Source organism: Meleagris gallopavo, chromosome 13 (assembly GCF_000146605.3).
Source record: "Meleagris gallopavo isolate NT-WF06-2002-E0010 breed Aviagen turkey brand Nicholas breeding stock chromosome 13, Turkey_5.1, whole genome shotgun sequence".
Taxonomy (NCBI): Eukaryota; Metazoa; Chordata; class Aves; order Galliformes; family Phasianidae; genus Meleagris; species Meleagris gallopavo.
In genome coordinates this window covers 12,338,975-12,359,408 of record NC_015023.2, presented here as the reverse complement: position 1 = coordinate 12,359,408, position 20,434 = coordinate 12,338,975, and the positions used below count along the sequence as shown (strand labels likewise).

The 20,434-nt window shown below is 42.0% G+C and overlaps 1 protein-coding gene across 1 annotated transcript in view; it reads right to left on the bottom strand.

The window, feature by feature from the left end:
* The window catches only part of GAN (gigaxonin), a 72,795-nt gene that overhangs the window by 5,680 nt on the left and 46,681 nt on the right, over positions 1–20,434 (bottom strand). The window contains exons 2-9 of the mRNA XM_031555410.1: positions 9,747–9,861; positions 8,558–8,908; positions 7,490–7,707; positions 6,489–6,610; positions 5,908–6,020; positions 5,099–5,248; positions 4,699–4,835; positions 3,924–4,052 (exon numbers count right to left, since the gene is read on the bottom strand). Of these exons, the coding sequence (XP_031411270.1) occupies positions 3,924–4,052; positions 4,699–4,835; positions 5,099–5,248; positions 5,908–6,020; positions 6,489–6,610; positions 7,490–7,707; positions 8,558–8,908; positions 9,747–9,861 (1,335 nt within the window). The remainder of the gene's footprint in view (positions 1–3,923; positions 4,053–4,698; positions 4,836–5,098; positions 5,249–5,907; positions 6,021–6,488; positions 6,611–7,489; positions 7,708–8,557; positions 8,909–9,746; positions 9,862–20,434) is intronic.

Genomic DNA, 20,434 nt, shown 5'->3' with positions numbered 1-20,434 from the left:
AAAAGTGTGGGACTCAACCATTTTACTACAGCTGCACTTCAGAAAAAAAAAGGAAAAAATTAAACTATCTGTAGTTGCTTGTGAAAATTCACTCTCAGCCTTTCTCAACATGTCTTTTAAAAGAACAGCCACAACTTTTCAGGAATGCTTACAGCAGTTTTCACAGTCAGAACTAGGAAGGAACAAAGACAGGAAGGGCAAGGGGTCACATTTCATCAGCACTTGACGAAGCTCCAGCTCAACGTGGGCTGTGCCTACTGCTGGAACAGTATGGAAAAAACACCATAAAAAAGGAATGTGAAAACACTCTCTGGAACGTAACTCTCACATGCTTTTCCAGGATGGCTCTCCTCAAACCCAACCCGAGAGCAGCGGAGGAGACGGCGCCTAACTAGAGACAAAAACAATTACTATCAAACTGAAATATGCTTCCACTTTTAAACCTTTTAAAAAGGGAAGGAATCTTTTTTTCCTTTCTGTCTTAAAGTGATACAGGCAAATAAATTCATCTGAACTGCTCTAAGCAGTAAGCAGGACGGTAACTTTTATTTCCAAATGGGAAGCACATCGAGGCACAAAACAGAGCCCATGTATTCCATACACGTCACCGTAAGCTCACACTAACTGTGAAAGGAAGCCTACAAATGAATGAAAACCTCTTCTGTGTTCCTCTTAACTGGCTGAGTGATAGTGCTGTGAGATTTCTCATTACATCTGCATAAGCATTTCTTCATAACAAGATTCCAGGATACTGTATGGGAGACCCTTCCTAGTACTATGTTACAAAATTAGTTGGTTTACCATTCATGTATCACTGAAAATATCCTATTTCCATGATGTCCCATCAGCAAAATAAATATTTTAAGTAGTTGTTAATTGACTGTTCAGAGCAGATGTTAAGTGACTTGTTTCAGAGCAAGCACCCCTCACCATTACTCCCTGACATAGCAGCAAACTTTGATAGTTCTTCGAATGAGGAGCTAAGGAAAACAAAAATGCTTTAGAAAACCATTCTCCACTGATAGCCCACCCATGGCTATAGCCAAGGACAGGGCACACCAACAGCTCTGGCACACATTGCACATCTCCCACTTTCACATTTTTAAAAATCAATTCTTATCTTGAGTAGTATTTTAAAAGAGGATGCATGCACACAAAGCTCAACCCATCGCCTTTAAAATCTGCATCTCCAGCCTCAAGAAAGCTGCACTCCAGTTGTATTCTACTTGCCTATACTCACTCATGTAAGTCTAAAGACAAGCTGACAAAATATTTATTAACTGAAACATTTCAGTTACAGAAATTTTTCAAATACAATATAAATTACTACAATACTCTGTTTATATTTCATGCTTATGTTAGTATTCCATCTCACTTCATTCATCTCACTACTTGTTTATGTAGCATACTGTAGCAGGACTCAATGTTTTTTTTTTTTTTCCCCTAGGGTGAAGAACTCTGCATATTCCCAGTCCTTAGAGGAGTCTGTATTGTACTTAAGAACTACAATTCTGAAAGACTATGCACTGTGAATTATTTTAGACTCAGTTACCATCAGAATAAAGCTAAGCCTCAGCCTTTTTACCCAATCCAAAGCAGATTTACACACTGATGTAATTGCATATGCTTATTCATATACACTAAACAAAACTTGTAACTCAGATCCTTACGGACTCTAGGATTCCTAGGATGATGCTACATCCTCTGTTCACAGGTAATAAGAGCTATGACACATTAATGAGACGTGCCATAGCTGCGAACCAGTAAAATCTGAGGGCTGAACTCAGAACCAGAAGTGCTTTACACTCAGAAAGAAAGCAAACGTGATGGAGTTCTGAACTTAATTAAACCCAGAAAACTCTGTGGTTCATTAGGAAGAATGAGATAACATGCAACTACTGAAAAGTCCTTATGAATTTTGGCTATAGAACCCTTCTGGATACACAGCTAGAATTTACATGCTGTGCTTTTGCCTCACTGTCACTAAACAGTCTTGCAAACGTATACCTCCTTTCCACAAATCTTCCCTTTTATCCTAATGCTTTTAGATTTTTGTCAATGTCATCACAGTCAATGCAGTATTTCAGGTTTAATTAGATAGTTCCAGTATTATTTCTTCATTGTGACTAGAAAATGAATAAGCTCTTGGCAGTTCAGAAGTGCCCATTTCCCTCCTCCTGACTCCTTGATGTTGCTGGTTTAAAGGAGACTGATTACCATTATTTGTTTTAGAAACTATTACTGCAGAAATACGTGCTTTTCAATAATAAATTAATAAGCTGTAATAACTGCAAAACATTAAGACAACGAATCAGTCTCTGTATGTATCACATTAACTATGCACTAAGGAAAAGAAGGAACTGTCCCTAAGCAGGCCCACCTCAGGCTCCTCAAGCCCTGCCTTGCCTCTGACAGATGGCACTTACCCTGCAAAGTGTAACTGTGTCTGGATCTGGACATAACTACCAGTCCCTGATGGCTGATGCTGTAACAGACCATGGTATCACAGCACCCTCTTCTGGTAAGTAACATCACTTCTTGCTCCAGACGGTGACAACGGGTTCTCCCAAAACCAGAGAGCAGAGAAGTGCTCACTGCAAGGTGCTTACTGCCAGTGCTTACTGTCCTGGTCACCTGGGAGATGCCTGGAGCTCCAACTCAAGTTCACATTAAGACAAATTTCCAAAACAAATGACACGCACTGGCAAGGCAGAAGGACAAAGAGACCACCTGAGCAGCTCCCTACAAGTGCCTCCAGTTGCAGCAGGACAGTCAGACTACTGCTACCTCACCTTGTGCCAGCACAGCCCTTGTGGCACTCACATGACAGAAGGGATGCAAGATCAAGAGCTGAAGTGACTGGAACTGTATTATACCTTTACTTGAATCCTGTAACTCCCTAGGATGCCACTAAGCAAAAGTAAAAATGCAGGCATTAGAAATGCTGCCTGGCAGGTACCTGTGCTGCAGACAGCAGGTGGCACCAACTCACCTGTGCTCAAACTCCACCAACCAGTGAAACAGGTTTACAGTCACTGGTAAGGAATTGTGAGCCACAGAGCACCTGAAGAATAGCATCAGTCTGGAAACATTTCCATCAAATCAACTAAGAGCAGGAGGCAGTTTGTTGGACAGCATTTATTTCCAGAATTTTTCTTCTGCAAACTCTCCTGCCCTCAGGCTTATTCACTTTTAACATTTCCCCATGCCCCCAAAGGAACAGAAAACACCAGGGAGAATCAGCAGCAACTCTTCTTATCTGTGTGCTTCCCATAACCACCTTGAAGTGCATTTGGACATCACTTAGAACAACAAAAAGTCAATTTCATACACAGATTCAAGTCTCTTTACATCTGCACCTTGGCATAAAATTATATAACAAATTCCCCACTGCTATATGATTTTTATATGCTTTTATACAGGACACATCCTAAGATGCGATCTTGTAACAGATTTAGTAATCTCCACCACAGTCAACTCTCTTTGAGATATCTGAATCTTGAATAAGCAGAGTCTTATTTCAATTTGGTTGATTAAAAAAAAAACAACAACACAGAACAAAGAAATCCCATTTATAGTTAAATGCAAAAAGAAAACACTGGAGGTACAAAAGTTTCCCAGTTATACCTGGAGCATAAGGTAAACTATTCATAACATTCAATCTAACATAAGCTATGTTTTAAACAGTTACTACATGCAGTGAAGCAGATTCTAAAACAAGAGTCGAGAGATAACAAATGAAGTTGTCAGAAGCAGATTCAAAACAAACAAGAGGAGATTAGCCACACAAAGTGGTGGAGGTAACTGTGGACTGAACAGCACCCACAGCATCTTTTCTATGACAAGAATCTACACCGTTTCAAAAGCCAACTGTGACTGTTGATTTGTATGTATTCCCTAGGTTTATAGCTGTAAGTAGTTACCTTTTAAATTCATCATGATAAAATTCAGATTTACATGTCACCATCTCACTGGCTTGGCTGTCATCACGACTCCTGACCCCACCAAACACATAAAGCTCAGAGGCAACTCCACAGGCCACTGCCCCAAACCTGAGAATCCAATAAGAAGGAGGAAAAAAAAAAAAAACGAACAAAAAACACACAATCAGAAGATATACTAAAACATTCCATCCTTCTGAACTTTTTCATTTTTTACATGCATTTTTAGATATAACATGTATTGATGAAAAATAGATGTATATACATTTACCATTACATAATGTATTTATCTCTAGAGAAAACTTTGAAGTTCCAACTGAACTATAATTTCTACTCTTCATTTTGCCTCAGGATAGTATTGCTTGTAATATGCTAAGCATATCTCTACAGAAACATTTTGATTGGTTGGATATTTCTCTTTGCTCAGCCACATCTTGGCATTACAATTACAGGCCACCATGATCAGGAAGACAGTAAAATCCACAGTGATTTCTAACAGCAATATATAAGGATTTACCCCAAGAATAAAGGCAACTTTCACTCATTAGAGCATCAGCATTTCAGTGTTAAAAAGGCCATACATGTTATCAAACACACACTGATACAGCACTGATGACATCATCAGTCAACTCTTCCTTTATTTAAAAACTAACAGAAATAATAATGGTGCTTTAGTGACTATTTTGGGGGGTTTCTGACTGAATACACTCCAGCAATCTAACCATCCCTTTCCCCCCCAAGCTCCATCTTTACTCACCTTCTCTCTTTCAGAGGACAGATGGCTGTCCACTGTTGAGTCCTGGGATCGTAACACTCAACAGACTCAAAGAGCTTTCCATAGGAGCCTCCACCCATTGCATAGATTTTCTTCTTCATAGCTGCATAGCAGCCAATCTCAAAAAAGAAAGGTACACGTAAGATTACACACAAATGATTATATCAAGAGCTCAAAATTAACTATACACACACTTATGTACACGAACATGTATTGTGCATAAACGTTTTCAGTCATGGTTCTAATACATACATAAACAAGGAATGTGCTCTCATTTCCATGCTACTTGTTAGTTTCTAGTTGAAACAAAGCCTTACGATACACAGGATGGTTGCAACTGTTTAACAGCAAGGAAGGTGATAACATACAATGTAGTTCTTACCTTTCTAACCATAGTCAAGTCTGGCTGCTTGGTCCAGGTACGGTTATAAATATCATAACTCTCCATAGAGATTAGTTCCCTTTCACCATCCTCACCTCCCAGAATATACAGAATTCCATCAATCTCCACCACACCGAAATTATGTCGTGCCTAAGGAATATCAATGAGGTTAGCACTGTAAAACATAACTGCTAACTGTGAACAACCAATGCAATCTTCTCTCATGTCTCTCAGCCAGGTGATACTGGTATCAATTACTACAGTGGTTTTTCTATTTTTTTTTTTTTTAAATACAGTGAAGTCTGAATCTCACAAATAAGATTATTATATTCTCCAATTAAAGAATATAAAGGGTATTCAAAGAAAAAAAAAGACAGAGTAGCAAAAGTGACACTGCAGAAATCTAATAACAGAGCTTGGCCATATTTCAGTTTGCACAGCAGTGGTCTCTAAAACAAAGCTGTTGCTTTTCAAGTCTCTGCTCTCACAATGCATCACAACTACAAATGTGGATTTCCTTTGAGCTCAAGTACAGGCCCTTGACAGCAAGGAATTCCTGAAGTTCAGTAATAGTTTGTGTTTGCCACTCCTGCAGCCATTAGCAGGCTACAGGTAACAACAATAATAATAAGCATATAATAATAATAATAATAATAATCAGAAAGCAATCCCTAGCATGATTTTGAATGTCTGAATGTATAAGATGCAAATGATCAGAGATTCAGAAAATAATTCTGCAGAAGTAACTGAATGTTTTGCCAAAGTAGGAAAAAAAAAAATCAACTCCAACAGTTAAACAATGATCTTGCCTCATTCATCGGTGGCAAAGAACTCCAGGAATTGGTGTCTGGATCGTATTTCTCTCCAGAGCTCAGCGTTCCCTTGTTTTCATCCTGACCACCGAGCACAAATAAAAATCCTTCTGTAAAACAAAAAGCAGTATGATCTTAAAAACAGGACTTGTGTACGCTGAGCAAGGCAACAAGACTGGTGAACTGTATCCTACACGTTGCTAAGAGTTTCAGACCAGTCACAGGTCACACTCTGGACTGGAAGAAGTAAAGTTACACCCACTGAAGCCTACCACTGCAGATACTCTTCAACACATTCTGTGATGCAGCAACTAGAATCCATTTAAAATACAAAGTTCTCCTGGAAAAACAGATGAGCAGATTCCAACAGATACTGTGAGAATGGTGACCATAAGACACTCATATGGCAGGGATTTTCACAGAATAAAGTGATGTTTTGGGCAGACAAAGGGGAAGCATGAAATAAGCCCAGTGCAAAGTAATCTTAAAGAAAAACCATATATAAACTGTATCTCATATTCTGAGGCACTGGTAAGTTTCCATAACGCTGCCTTTACAAAAACAGAATTCCCCTTTACCTGCTGACAACACTCCATGATTGATCCTTGGAATACTCATAGGAGCAAGTTCAATCCAGAGCTGTCTATTGGGATCATAAAGAGGACACATACACCGCATCACTGAGGTTGGTTTCCGGGATCTGAACACAAGGTGGGGAACAAACAAAACCAAAACACAGTTTTACAAGTTCACCATTAACTACTTGTGTCTAAAGCTATGTTGTGCACAACATACATTCATAAAGTGCAGCATTTCCCTGATAAGGTAAGATTAGTTTTCTACACACTGGAGACACAAAAAAGCAGGTCCTCCTCATTCATATTTATTTCCCTGCATTATTTTTAGGAGGAAGTTTGAACAAAAGAACTGTGAAAGAGATTATCAATAACCTCTCAGCAAAGTGACCTACAAACTGATGAGCAAAATGTTACTTGAATATTTGTAATAATGAGCTATCTTTTAGAGTGCTGCAAGTACTAAAACTGCACAAATCCTGCTGCAGAACTGCTCAGGCACAGAAAGGGATTATTCTGTGACACACCAGTTTTCACCTGGCATCTCAGATGCACCAATAATGACTTTACTTTGGAACCACAGCTGTCAAAAATGAAACAAGTATACGCTCATTATCTTTCAGGTTACTATAGATGCTTTTTAAGATGATTAGAAAAGTGTTTCTCCAAAGTTCTGTGCTTGTTTTGAGTACAATCTATCGAGTAAGAAACAAACAAATAAAATAGCAAACACCAACAAAGCAGCCAACACATACCGATACCAAACAAACAACACATCCTACTCTAAGTCAGAGGATTATCACAAAACAACTACTTATTGCTGAACCACTCAAAAAATATCTTAGGCGTGGCTGAACAACTCCAAACCAAGTTCAAATGATAGGGTAACAAGCACTCTGAGGTGCAAATACCGATTACTGATTCCACGCTGCGTTCTCAGATGCTCCACCAGGATGCTTCTATTTGACCATTCCTATCAACCTGCAGTGCCACTCAATACTTACACTCTTTCTTCTCCACCGACAGTCACGATGCACTCTGAGTAGCCACGGGGCTTGAAGGAGGCCAGCATGGCCTCTCCCTGCTGAGGTGGTGTGAGTGGGATGTTGTTGCATTCTTTAACAATCTCCCGTACCAGTGGTTCGCTCATCATCTGCTCACGTAAATACGCCGCATCTAAGCCTGAAACCCACACTGCTGACATGACATCCTTCATGTGAACCTAGAGAGAGAGACCAACTCAACATTCCCCAGACTCCGTGGAATGACATTAAGGCATTCACACACAGATTAACAAAAGCTTTAAAGAGTATTTCTGATATTTGGAAGTAGTAACAAGATCTACTGCAATGTTATTAAGAATTCTTTGAAGTTTCACTGCAAATGTGCTACTTGCTTTCTCTCTCTGAGATCAACATTATATCATTAAGTGTCAAAGGGTTTCTTTTTTCTTCTTAATGCCTATTAAATAATAAAGACATGAAATAATATATCATCAACGCAGCTTTCTTTCACCCTTTTACTACAATCACACAGTCTGCATTTCTGGCAAAATTTAACTCTATAAAAGTCAGATTAGCCCTGAAAATAACATTCCTGGAAAACAAGACCTACAAGGAGCAGCTGAGAGAGCAGGGATTGTTTAGTATTGAGAAGAAGAGGCTGAAGGGAGAACTCGTTGCTCTCTACAACTACCTGGAAGGAGGTTGCAGCAAAGAGGAGTCAAGTGACAGGACACGAGGAAACTACCTGAGGTTGTGCAAAGGGAGGTTCAGATTGGATGTTAGGAGGAATTTCTTATGAAAGGAGTGGTTAGGCATTGGAGCGGGCTGCCCCAGGAGGTGGTGGCATTCCCAACCCTGGAGGTATTTCAGGGTCACGTGGACATCAAGCTGGGGGGCATGGTTGAAGTGGTAGACCTGATAGTGTTACATGATGGCTGAACTCAGTGATCACATGAGCTTTTTTTCCCAACCTAAATGACTCTACAATTCTATCTGAAATTCCCACCCATTAGAATAAGCATACTGATTTAAGTCACATTCAAAAAATAAACCTTTTAGTATCCTGACCTTTCTCGATTCTGAATCATGAGAAATCCACCTAATCACTGCTTCAAAGACGTATCTTTCATTTCCAACATTGAGCTTTTCCATCGACAGCACTTCTTTCAGTTTTTGAGGAGTCAGTTCCAAGAATTCCTCTGTGCTGCTGACATCTCGAAAATGAGTTTCCAGATACTCTGAGGCAAGGTAGTGAACATGATGCAAACAATAGTGCAGTGCAAAGTCCCGAATACCAATACAGTTCTCAGCAGCTATGCAACCTTCTAAAAACTCACAGCAGAGAGTTTTTAAGTCTGTAAGCAGCAGGAGATCAGCTGCCTGTACCACATCTTGGATAGTTTCTTCATTTAGCCTGATCTGCAAGAATTAATTTAGAAGTTATCGCTACTATCACCCATTTGCTTCATGACATGTCCATATTCACTACAATCATTCTCAGTGGCTGGGGAAATGGAATATTAACAGCATTGCAAAAATTATGAGAAATCAATACGACTACTACACATATATAAATTAATCAAGGAATGGGAAGGGACTGACTTGACAGAAAGTGTCACTGCAGGATTTTGCACCCTAGGGAACCATGAAATTGCTACTCTCATCTGAGAACCTGTAATGAATTTTTCTGCAATAAATTAATAGTCTTTAAAAAAGTGAATGTCCAGAAAAGAATCTCAAGACATATCTGCTTCTTTGCTTTTGCCTAAAGCTTAAGCAGTTCAGCAGTCACACTCTGGTTCTGAATGAACTGCACACATTGATTCCTGCTAAAGCTACTGGAAGAAAGACACAATGGGCACATGGCAGGAGAACCGGACATGAGAATGCCTGCAGTACTTTGATACATGGGATCAGCGATGTGGTCTCAGCCTCCATTGCTGTCAATCCAGTTTTCTTTTCTGGTAGTGGTCCGTTTTAAAGCAGGTTACTAAACAATGAACAGTTTAATACAAGTACTCAAAATGGAATTTTTCAGAGTCCTCCTCCATGGTGTGACAAGAAAGAACTCCTTGCAGAACTTGCTGCCTCTATTTCATGGGCAGAGCCTATGTGAGATGTACCACTCTGCAGTTGCTTCATCATTAATCTTTAAAGTGTGCTTCCCGATGGATTTGTCTTTCAGTATAGTACTGTTAAAACCCAGATTATTTTGTCAAACAATTCAATTTCCACCTAGTTCTTTTTAATACCATACCTGTCCACTGAAGATGTAATCTAGTATCTCTTTCATGATATCAACAGATATCCCTTCAAGTTCAATCTTGTATGTTGAGCCATCATCCTTTGGAGGATTATAATTCAACTTCGTCCTAAGAGAAGAAGGGAAGATGAATCAATAAATAAGAAGCACTCACGAGCTGGGTACAGCATTTCTTTCCAAAGAAAGATGACAGCAGGTAAGCTGTAAATTACATTTGCTAAAACAGAAATAGTAAAACCTTACAATATAATCTGAAAATTGGCAAGAAGAGACTATCTGCATGCTCTCTGGTACTGCTTATCACACGTGCAGATAGAACAAGCAGGCTAGCCTTGGAAACTACTTATGGCATTGGAGAGCCAAAGCAATTTTCTCCTGGCTCATTCATCCCAAGGATTCACAAACATCACTCAAAGCTTCAAACAGAAGGGCAATTCTGCTGAAAGATGAAAAAAGAATTTGCTTTGGTAAAGGTGAAACAAACTAACAAACAGCCCGCATTGCTTTCCCAAAAAAAAAACACACTGGAATGAGCACAGGTGACCAAATGTACACTGGCAGCACAACACGACCATTCTGTCTGGTTTATGATGTTATCAGCTCAACATTACGACTGGCTCTAGCTGCACCGTGTGCTCACAGTTCCAGGAAACAGGCCATGTTCTGCTCAGTCAAGCTGTAAATATTCATCTATGTCAGCAGACACATTACTGGTGAGCAGTTTCTTTAAAAATCCCAGGAAGTTTGGATGTGTTTTTGAATAGAATAGAGGAAAACTGGAAAACTCCTTACAATGTCACTGTCTTCTGTTATCCACACTCACACTAAGCAGATACGACCTAGTTAAGGGCTAGATGCTGCTTCACTCACACTCAGAATAAATCATTTTCTCAAAACATACAACTCACATCAAATAAAATCTGAGTCTATAAATAGTTATTCTGAAGTGCAAATAAAGATAGCAGTTTCAGCCCTCAACCATATCTGCTGCCTTGTTTTCACATCGCTCTTCTAAGCTGTGAGCAAAACAGTCAAATCACTGCTCCAATTCATGCACATCACTGCAACAGCACTGACACTGAGCTGCTTTGCTCTGTGTTTGTGTAGCACCTAACACAAGTAACAGAACAACAACATCATTTGGATGAGCAAATTGCTTATTTCCTAACTCTTGGAATGAGATTAGGAAAATTAAACACCTTCTGTAAATGGCCCACATGACTCCCAATCATGTTGAAAGAACAGACACTGATCTGTGAACTGCCAGCTAAAAACTTCCATAGCAGATGTAGGGCTCAAGTAATTTTTGCAATTTGTATCCCAACCCACCCCATCCTGCCCATGGGAAAAAGGCATTTCCCACACCTACAAGCTCCAAATGAAGGAAAGAGCACATGCACACACACCAACATCCATTCCCATTTCCAGGGTTAGGTTTCTATACACAGATTTTCAAGTCTATCCAAATTACCTCTATTTTATGTATGTTGGTTACACTTAAGTTCGGGGTTTCTTGTTTGATAACGAAAGCTATACCTTATTTCCTGGGACGAAATGGCATTTTTGTTTATTAACACCAAACAGATCTACATTTGCTATGTCTGGCTTCTTTCCAGGTACAGCAGCCAGAAGGGATCCATTCCACACCAAGCTCCTATGGGTAACAGCTACGGAACCACACCAAACCAGGGCAGCCAATGCACTGTGGGTTTTCAACTGAGTGCAAGCACATAATAAACACATTGCATAGCAGCACTAATGGGGAGATTAGGGAAAGGACTAGCACTGCTTATCACTAACTTTCATCTCAGCATCACCAGTCTCCACCCAAGCTAAATCACCTCATTGCACGGACTTTACACTGACACCTCCTAGTAACAAGGAAGCATTGCCCAGAGCTTTGGGGTCTTATCAGGCTCTGTGTTCTATTTCCTGTGTACTTCTTCAGGGCACAACAGTTGTTAACCTGAAAAGAAACAAACCAATCGCAGATGCCCAAAACAAACAGAGCAGAGAAAATAAACTTGAGAGCACATGGAGAAGCTGCACAGTTACAGACTCTTGTATGCAGACAAACACTCACAGTATGCAAATGCGTCCCACTCAGTTTCAGACGACACTTTGCTGTTTCTCAGATGTTAGGAGCAGTTATCCATCTGTCTCAGAGCCTTAATTTGCTAGCTAATGAACTGCTAGGCTCCGGTTTTGGCACAAAGGTATCTGAGCCATGACGTAAGAACTACTCCCAAACAGCAGCTGGATGGCTTATAGCCTTTTCCAGCCCTAAGCCCTGCTAAGATAGAAAACTGAGTGCAGCAGTTCAGAGAAACCTGGAAGAGGAGAAATTAACGGGGTATGTAAGAGAAGGAATGGGGACATGCTTCCTCTTGCACCATCTGCACCCATTCCTCACCAGCAAAAACAGAGCTCGGGTATCCTGATCACAGCACATCCAGCTCTCAGAACTGGGAAGTTTCCAAACACGTTTGTTCCCAGCTCAGGTAGAGAGCAGACAGCAGCACAAGAAACATATAACCCCAGTTTTCTCCATTAAACTTCAATCTAGAAGAAAAGTTCCAAACCACGCTTGAGAAAAGGTTTCCAGTCTGTCAATATGCCAGGAAGGATGTTTGCTTTCCCTGCCAGCATGCTCTTTTCCATAGTGATTCATTCTTCCTATGATCTGCATGGATGAGATCTGGAAACCAACAACAAACAGCGACGCACTACGGCTGCTTCTAATGTATGCATGTGAGAGCTTCCTACTAAGGACAACATTTCTGATGACTTTAAAAGCACTCTAATTTGCCAAACCATTGCATAAATAACTGCCTCAGTCTTCCTCAGCTCAGATGAAAGACCAGACCATCCAGATTTGGAAGGAAATAAAACCTCACAGCACAGAGCACAGCCCAGATGCATACAGAGCTGGGGGAAAACAAAGCAAGGGAATTTCTTAATCTTATTTTCTCACCTAATTCAGTTTTGAACAGTTGGACTCCATGCATGCAAACAAGCGCTACTGTGCCGTGCTTGATGTAGTGTGGCTGTCATAGACAAATTTAGAATCTGCTCTTCCACATCACTTAAGGAGCACAATCCTAATGAGTCATCTCAGATGTCACCGCATAACGCACTGTAAGGAAAAACATCCCAACATCTCTTCTTGAGATGTGAGCAATAACACGAGCAAGATAAATGAGAGCAATGCAGCCTCCAAAGAGAATGCTCCGGACTGTAGTTACTTGAGTAGATTTAAGATATTTGTAGTGAAGAACAATCAGAAATTGGGAAACAAAGCTAGTTGCTTTGGTTTTGGTGTTTTGCAATAAGAGAACATCAGAGGTTAAAACAAAACAAAACTTTTGCCTACTTGGACATCACAATGCAGCTCTGCAGAGCTGCTTACACAGCTGTGAGAAGCCAGAACCTAGAAGGAAAGAAGGAAATGCTCTTCTTTTTGAAAGAAGCTGCCTTTCCAGATTACTGATTTAGCTCCAGATTAACCACAAGGGCCAGCCTACACTGCACAGCCTCTGCCAATGAACAGTACTCTATTTCAGCACTAAGGTAACAAGGCTATCCTTCCAAATCAAGGCACAATAAAATCCATTTTTGCTGACACATCCTTTATCTGCACTAGTGCTGTGACCTTCACAAGAAGGCATTTTCAAATGGAGCTGTATTTCTAACATAAATTTCTGGCAAAGCTGCACCCCAGGCCAGAAGGAGATGGCCAAGGGACACCAGGGAGCACCAGAAATGCTAAGTTAAGTACATCATTGCTCCTCATCAGTAGGGAAAAAACTTTCAAATTCTGGTTTCAATGCAAGCATAACATCAGCAAACATCATTTTGTCTCTTCCTTACCCTGGCTGAGTCTTCACACTACAAGCTTACTGGGTTAAATTTAACCCCTGCTTAACTTCACCATTACATTGGCCAATTCTTTCTCACGTCTTCCCTTCTATCATAGAATGGCCTGAGTTGAAAAGGACCTCAAAGACCATCTAGTTTCAAACCCCCTGCTATGTGCAGGTCACCAACCAGGAGACCAGGCTGCCCAGAGCACATCCAGCCTGGCCTTGAATGCCTCCAGGGATGGGGCATCCACAGCCTCCTTGGGCAACCTGTTCCAGTGCCTCACCACCCTCTGGGTGAAGCGTTCCATCTGCAACATTTTCCTTCCATCCAGGCTGATCTTTCTGCATGCAAAGAACTTTAATAATTACACCGTTAAATAGGTCACACACAACAACTTGATGCAGCAGTTCACTCCACCCACTGTCCTCCTCCAACACTGCACTTTACAACCAAATGAGAGGCTCTCCTGGAGGCTGCACCCTGGCCTTCAGCAGTGCACATAAAAGACTGACTGTCTTTGCCACACCCTGGAAAGGGTGCCAGCTCTCAATGCATTTTGGCTATGCCTTCACCGTGTCTTTCTTTTTAAAATCATCTGTAACTGCAACTTCTGGTCTCAAGGCAAAATATTCCACCCAATCTGCACAAGTTGCTTCCTTTGGTTTAAAGGGGAACAATAAGGAATAACCTGAACTTTCCAACAGAGAGAAAAATTCAGTCAGGCAAAAACTTAACTTACGGTTGGACTAGGTCTTGGAGGTCTTTTCCAACCTTGGTGATTCTATGATTCTATGATTAAGGCTTTTTTCCCTCCCTCTATAAAAGTGAAACAAAACAAAAAGCAATTCCTTCAGGAGCAGCACAGGGTGTGTTCACAGCTGTTGGGCTTCCCTCAATGAACTGCCTGTTTACCCCAAACATCTGACTATGCTGAGCTCACCCAGAGCCAGGCTGTAATCTCAATTGGCAGTCTCCTCTCAGCCAGCACGTCCTGCACAAACACACAGGTTAGCACTAAGCAGACAGAACACACACCTTTCTAGCACAGCCTCCAAGCAGGGACTCTTGGCTTTAGGGCTCACCCCAGAGCCTCGCAGAGCCAGGCCCCACCGGGTCGTGTGGCTGAGGAGAGCAGGCCTGGCTACCACCTCCTCACAGGAAGAAGACTATCACATACCTTCCTGTAAAAGAAATACCTCTAAAATGTGGTATTTCTGTGCCAATTGTTTTAGATAGGCCATTCGTTCATTTTAAAAGGTGGGAAGAAATATTTAACTGCAATTCCTCAGCAGGCAGCAGGCTCCATGCAGCACTCATCAAGGCTGTTCCTCAGCTACTTCAGTGTCACATCCATACCATTCCGGCGCTCCAGTGCACGCTCACATCCACCCACTGAACAGATGACTCATGAGACTTCCATTCAGCATCAGCTGAACACTAGAACTGAGTTTCTACCAACCAGCCTGGAGCCAGGTCTTCCTTGGAAGAGCAATGAAGGCATTTCTACAGCTTTAAACCAAGAACTGGACTGTACCTTAGTTGAAAAATCTTTTAAATTAACTCTGTGTTTAAATGTGTTAATTTTTTTTAAATAAAGAGGAGCAAGAATAGTACCACACTCACACCATTAAACTTCTAATAAAGTCTTTATGAACTACAACACCACCTAATACGTCTCTAATAAACTAAACGCATCTGTGACTTACTGCAAACTTACTGGAAAAACACCAATGAGCCTGCTGAGAAAATTTGATTTTTTCAGGTGGGTTTTTTAACCCTCTTACCCTCGTGAGCTCTGGAGAACACCAGAAGCTGGAAAACCTCAGTCTGCAAGGCTACAATGAAAAGCAACAACAGCCAAGAGGAAAAAGGAAAGTGAAGTATAAACTTCGCAGCACAAGGAGCCAAGAGTCTGCAAGTCAAAGGGCTACATTCATAACGAATAGCAAGAGTCGTAGTCGGCGGCTTACAGTTGTTCAGGAGATGTAAAAGCAACATGCCTAAGGACATAAGCCAGCCACTAACTACATGGTATTACAAAGCTATTTCCTTGATAGGCAGCAGGTAGTTTCAGAGCTGTCCACAGCAGCAATTTTGTTTGTTTGCTTGGAACTGTTGGGAGATAAACAGGGGAGACTTCAGCATGGAAACACACATGGCACTGCGCTCAGCAGCAGGATCAAGAGGGAAAGATTTGTACACATGTGACATAAAAGGTCTACACAGAGCAAAGAAAAACTCTTTAAGATCATTAGTTACTTCTCATTTCATTATCTGTCAGCCCACATGAGGAAGAAGTTCCTTCTCTGTTTGTAGCTGAGATCAATGCAAACAGAACACAATGAACGAAGCGTTCAAACTCGGCTCTAGATTTTCCCTCGGGCACAGCAGCACCATCAGAACAGCCCTGTTCCACATAGAGTACACTTTAAAGAATAAAGGTTAATAAAAAAGCCCTGTTAACAACGAAACTTTGAACAAACAACAATTAACACAGGTGGACACACAACCTGCAGAGTGGAACTGACCCAGACATCCTGAACTGCTGCATCCTGCTCCCCTCCCTCAAACCAAGCACGTGCTTGAATTGCACTTCTTCAATACAGAGATTACAAAGTGTCACCTCAAGATCTCCTCTGTAAACAGGATGCTCTGATTTCATGCTCCCCCTTTGTCTGTCATGGAGCAACAGCTCGGCTGCATTGCCTGCCTGTATTGAGCTGGGCAGGAACCTTATTGCTTCCTCCCTCCAGGCTGTCTTCAGGGGCTTGTTGCAGCAGGAATGTAATTAGTAACTCCCCACTCAAGCCTGGCATAGCCCTTTTTAAACCCTAAGCTCTTAATATACCTATATTACTGCTGCCCTTCAACTCCTTACCCAAACATAATCCACGTTTAGACACTTCTGGGCTGTACCAGATAAAGAATTTCTGGATGCAGCCACAATTTTGATTCCTTGCTCCTCAAAGTTGCATAGACTCTACAACTAAGGTACCACTAAAGCATCACTGGTAACGTTTTAGTATCATTTGGAAAGAAGTGTTGCATAATTTGCAACAGCCTTAAAAGTCTGGGAGGAAAACCTGTCACAATCTGTTCCTACCTTACTGCAAGAGTTCACACTGTCAGGGCAGCCTCTGAAATCCCTGGGAGACCGACAGAAACAAATCTCTCCTAAGAAAACTCTGCTATGGCATGGCTTGAAACTCCTGCTTGTAGAAGCACTTATTACAACAGCACTCTGCATGCAGTGGGGAGCAGACAAAGGGGAAGGATGGGCAGACATATGCCTTCAACCTGCAAGAAGCAGAGAGCAATTCAGCTTAAGCACAGCTTAAGAAAACAGTCCTTATCACCAAAGTAGCACCCAGCTTCAGCTGTTATTTGTCTTAGTCCTCAACAGTGCTAAAACACTACAAAGAGTCCCCATAAACGCCAGTTAAAAACAAACAAGGATCAGGAAATGAGCAGCAGGAGCAAGTGGCACTGGTACCCAGTTTGTGCTGCTCTCCAAAGGAAGAAGTTTTAGTGGCTGCCTCCTGGTAACTCCAATGGACCAGTAGTGGCACTGAGAGGAAAGGAGCCAGGTGACAGAGGACACAGCACAGCTCCACTGCAGTCTGCGGAGGTTTGGGGGTTGCAGAAGGGTCTCGCAAGGTGTGCTTGTTTTAGGCATGCCAGAAGGCTGAACAGCACAGCTCAGAAGGTGCAAATGCTGTCGTGTTACTTCCAATCAAAATAGATCTACAGGTAAAGTACGAGAACTTCACCTTTCATTTTTATTTTGGCTATATTATGCATGTCTGAAAAAAGACACAAGTATGGTTACTGGTCTGTTATCGAGTCAGAAAAATGTTGAAGAACAGCACAGAGTACATACACCCATCTACAATCTGTTCACACAGATGTGTGAAAACCAAAGAGGAGACACACTGAGATAAAAAAAAAAGCTAATTTGTTAAATACAGCACTTAATTGAGATAGCAGAACGATCGCCACGTAACAGTGCAAAGTTCATTCACAAACTTGAGTTCCTACATCCCCTTTGCTCTCAGTGTGCCCTGACACACGGGGAGCAGACAGAGCTGCCAGGTGCCCAGAGCTGCAAGTTTCAGCCAGCCTCAAACTGCTCAGACAGCGACAGACCTGCTCTGATGAGAAACCTGCTGCTGAGGATACCAGGAATACTTAACCAAACCTATCCTATAAAAGGGTTCTGGATGAATGCTACAACTTATACCATGCTAGTGTAAGCAGTTTATTCTGTCAAAAGCACTCTTATGCTGGAGTAATTTACTCTGGGTTCTCAAATCAAAGAAACTGAGCCAAAGGAAACCATCTTGGGAAAAATGTGTTACAGCTATTGCCAGGACAAAAGCATAGAACAAAAAAGCAGTAGTGCAGAGCTGTGGCTGGTTTGTTACAGAAGAGAAAGCCAAGTGCTAACCTGGCTCAAACCAAACCTCTCCAGGAAGCAGAGCAGTGCCCATGAGCCAAACCATGCTTCACCCTATGGCAGACTCTTCATTAGGATCACTCCTTTTCTCAGGCTCAGCAACGGGAATGAGATGTTAGAAATATGCAGGAAGACTTCTGGTTTGTTTTTTAAATGTCAAGATTTGCCCTGGGGCAGGCTAAGGGATGAAATAAAGCTGCACAAATACGTCCATTCTGTAGGAATTTACATGGCAAACCCAAGGCCCTGCTGCCCATAAGAGGATTATGAGCAGCCTGGCACTGAGCAGCTGGGGCAAGACCTCAACCTACCACCCAAACGCAGCCTTTCTGGCCCAGAGGCTGACAGCTCATCCTTGAAGCTGGTGCTTTTTCCTGCGCCCGCAGAAGCCAGCAAACGGACAAAGGTAGATGGGACCCACAACATCAGCAGAACTTCCATGTGTCTCTGCTTTGTCTTCACGTCTTTCTGCCTCTTCCCAGCTGCCGTTTCTGAGCTGCCTGCATAGTCAAGCTGCCGAGTAACAACAGGGAAACCACATCACTGCAATTTATAAGTGTCCTACTCATAACCACTCAGCCAAATAACTTCCATGCAAAACTCAAAAACAGGTAACGCTCCTCTCTCTGTGGCTACACAAATCCTTCAGCACACAGACTGTGCTCACACCCAACCACCCCCTCAGAACATCCATGCCTACTTATTTTCCTGCTCACACCCTAAATTCAGCATTCATGCAAACCATATGAAGTTTCTGAACTTGCCCACAGCCACAATATATAATGATAGAGCCAGGAAAGGCAGTGCCAGCTAATACTTCCACTGCTACGTTCCACACATCCACTCGTTTTTCTTCCAAATGTTCTTCTGAAATTAGTTATTGGATTTTTGGAGCTACATATTGGAATAAATGCCACTCAAATCAATTGGCAGTTGGAGACTTTCAGACTCTGGTAACATAGCATGCTTTGGAATAAGCTAGCTTTAAAATAACATGACATTGAATTCTTGCGTCTCCTGGTAACTCTTTATATAGAAACATAAATCAATCATTCTGAAAACACTCAGAATAAATAGGACTTGCAGAAATTTGGGTATGGCTAGAGCTGCATTTTATCACCAGAGCCACTGAGATGCTCATTTCAGCCAGAACCTCAGTTCTCCAGTACTGGTGCCCTATTCCACCCAAAATAAAGAACAGCTGGAGTAAGAAAGGGATCCTACAATGATGAGAAGAGACGAGCATCACAGGTAAAAATGTGGTTTTGCAAAGGCAAGTAAGGCAAACATGTTTCCTAATGTGCTGCAGAATTGGGTACATGTATTGTCACATCTTGTAAGACCAATGAGAAAAGATGAGTAAGCTCAAAAAAAAAAAAACAACAAAAGAAACAAAATAACCAACACTACATCATCTTTATATATTAATGCAAGTAACCTACTTTCCACATAGCTAATGAGTTCTTTCATGGATACGAGCCTGAGCAATCCCGAGTTACAAAAATACTCACAACTCCAAGGAGTGCAGGTTTTGTTGGTGCCAGTGCAGCTCTAACTCCAGGACACCTAACTTGTGCTTCCCAGCACATTTTTCAGAGATCAAGAACAAAATGCAATACATTGAGATGAACATCTGTGAAAAGGTGCCCTTCTATAGAATAGTTTATAGTATCTTTGAACAACAGAGGTTGTGCAACCAAAAATCACACATTTTGTGTATGTCTGTACTGCTGTTACAGCAGAACAGCAGCATCTTCCACTTAAAGCAAGCGTTCCTGTCTTGATTTTGGATTTGGCATAAAATGACAAACAACCAAAAAAGGATTCAGGCATTTGAAGAGGATTTCACTGACTGCTCACCCTTACTTCACGCCTCTGATTTGCCTTTCAATACAGCCTTCTACAGCTGACTCTTGAGTACAGAAGCACCTCAGTGTCCGTTCTGAGGGTTCTTTTTCCTGCTCTTCCATCTCGGTGAGTTTTATGGCACGCTATTCCCGGCCTCAGCCCCGCCTGCTCATCGCTACAGGCAGGGAGAACTGCTCCTTTGGACCAACATCCATTTAAAAGTTAATCACCAACTTCACACTCCGTTTGTTTTGACTTTGTTTTCACGCTTGAAAACGCTGAGACCGTACCACAAAACACCGCGCTGCCCCAAAGCATACAGAAAGAGAGCCGCGGAGCGCCCCGCGCGATGTGGCAGCAGCAAGCAGGCAGCGCCCGGCCCGCGCTCCACGCCAACCCAGCGTGCAGGCAAGCAGGCAGACAGGCAGGACGTTCCGCACCCAGCGTCCCAACAGGCCCGGCCGCAGCAGCCCGGAGCCGCACTGGCCGGCGCTGTCCGCGCCCCGATGCGCAG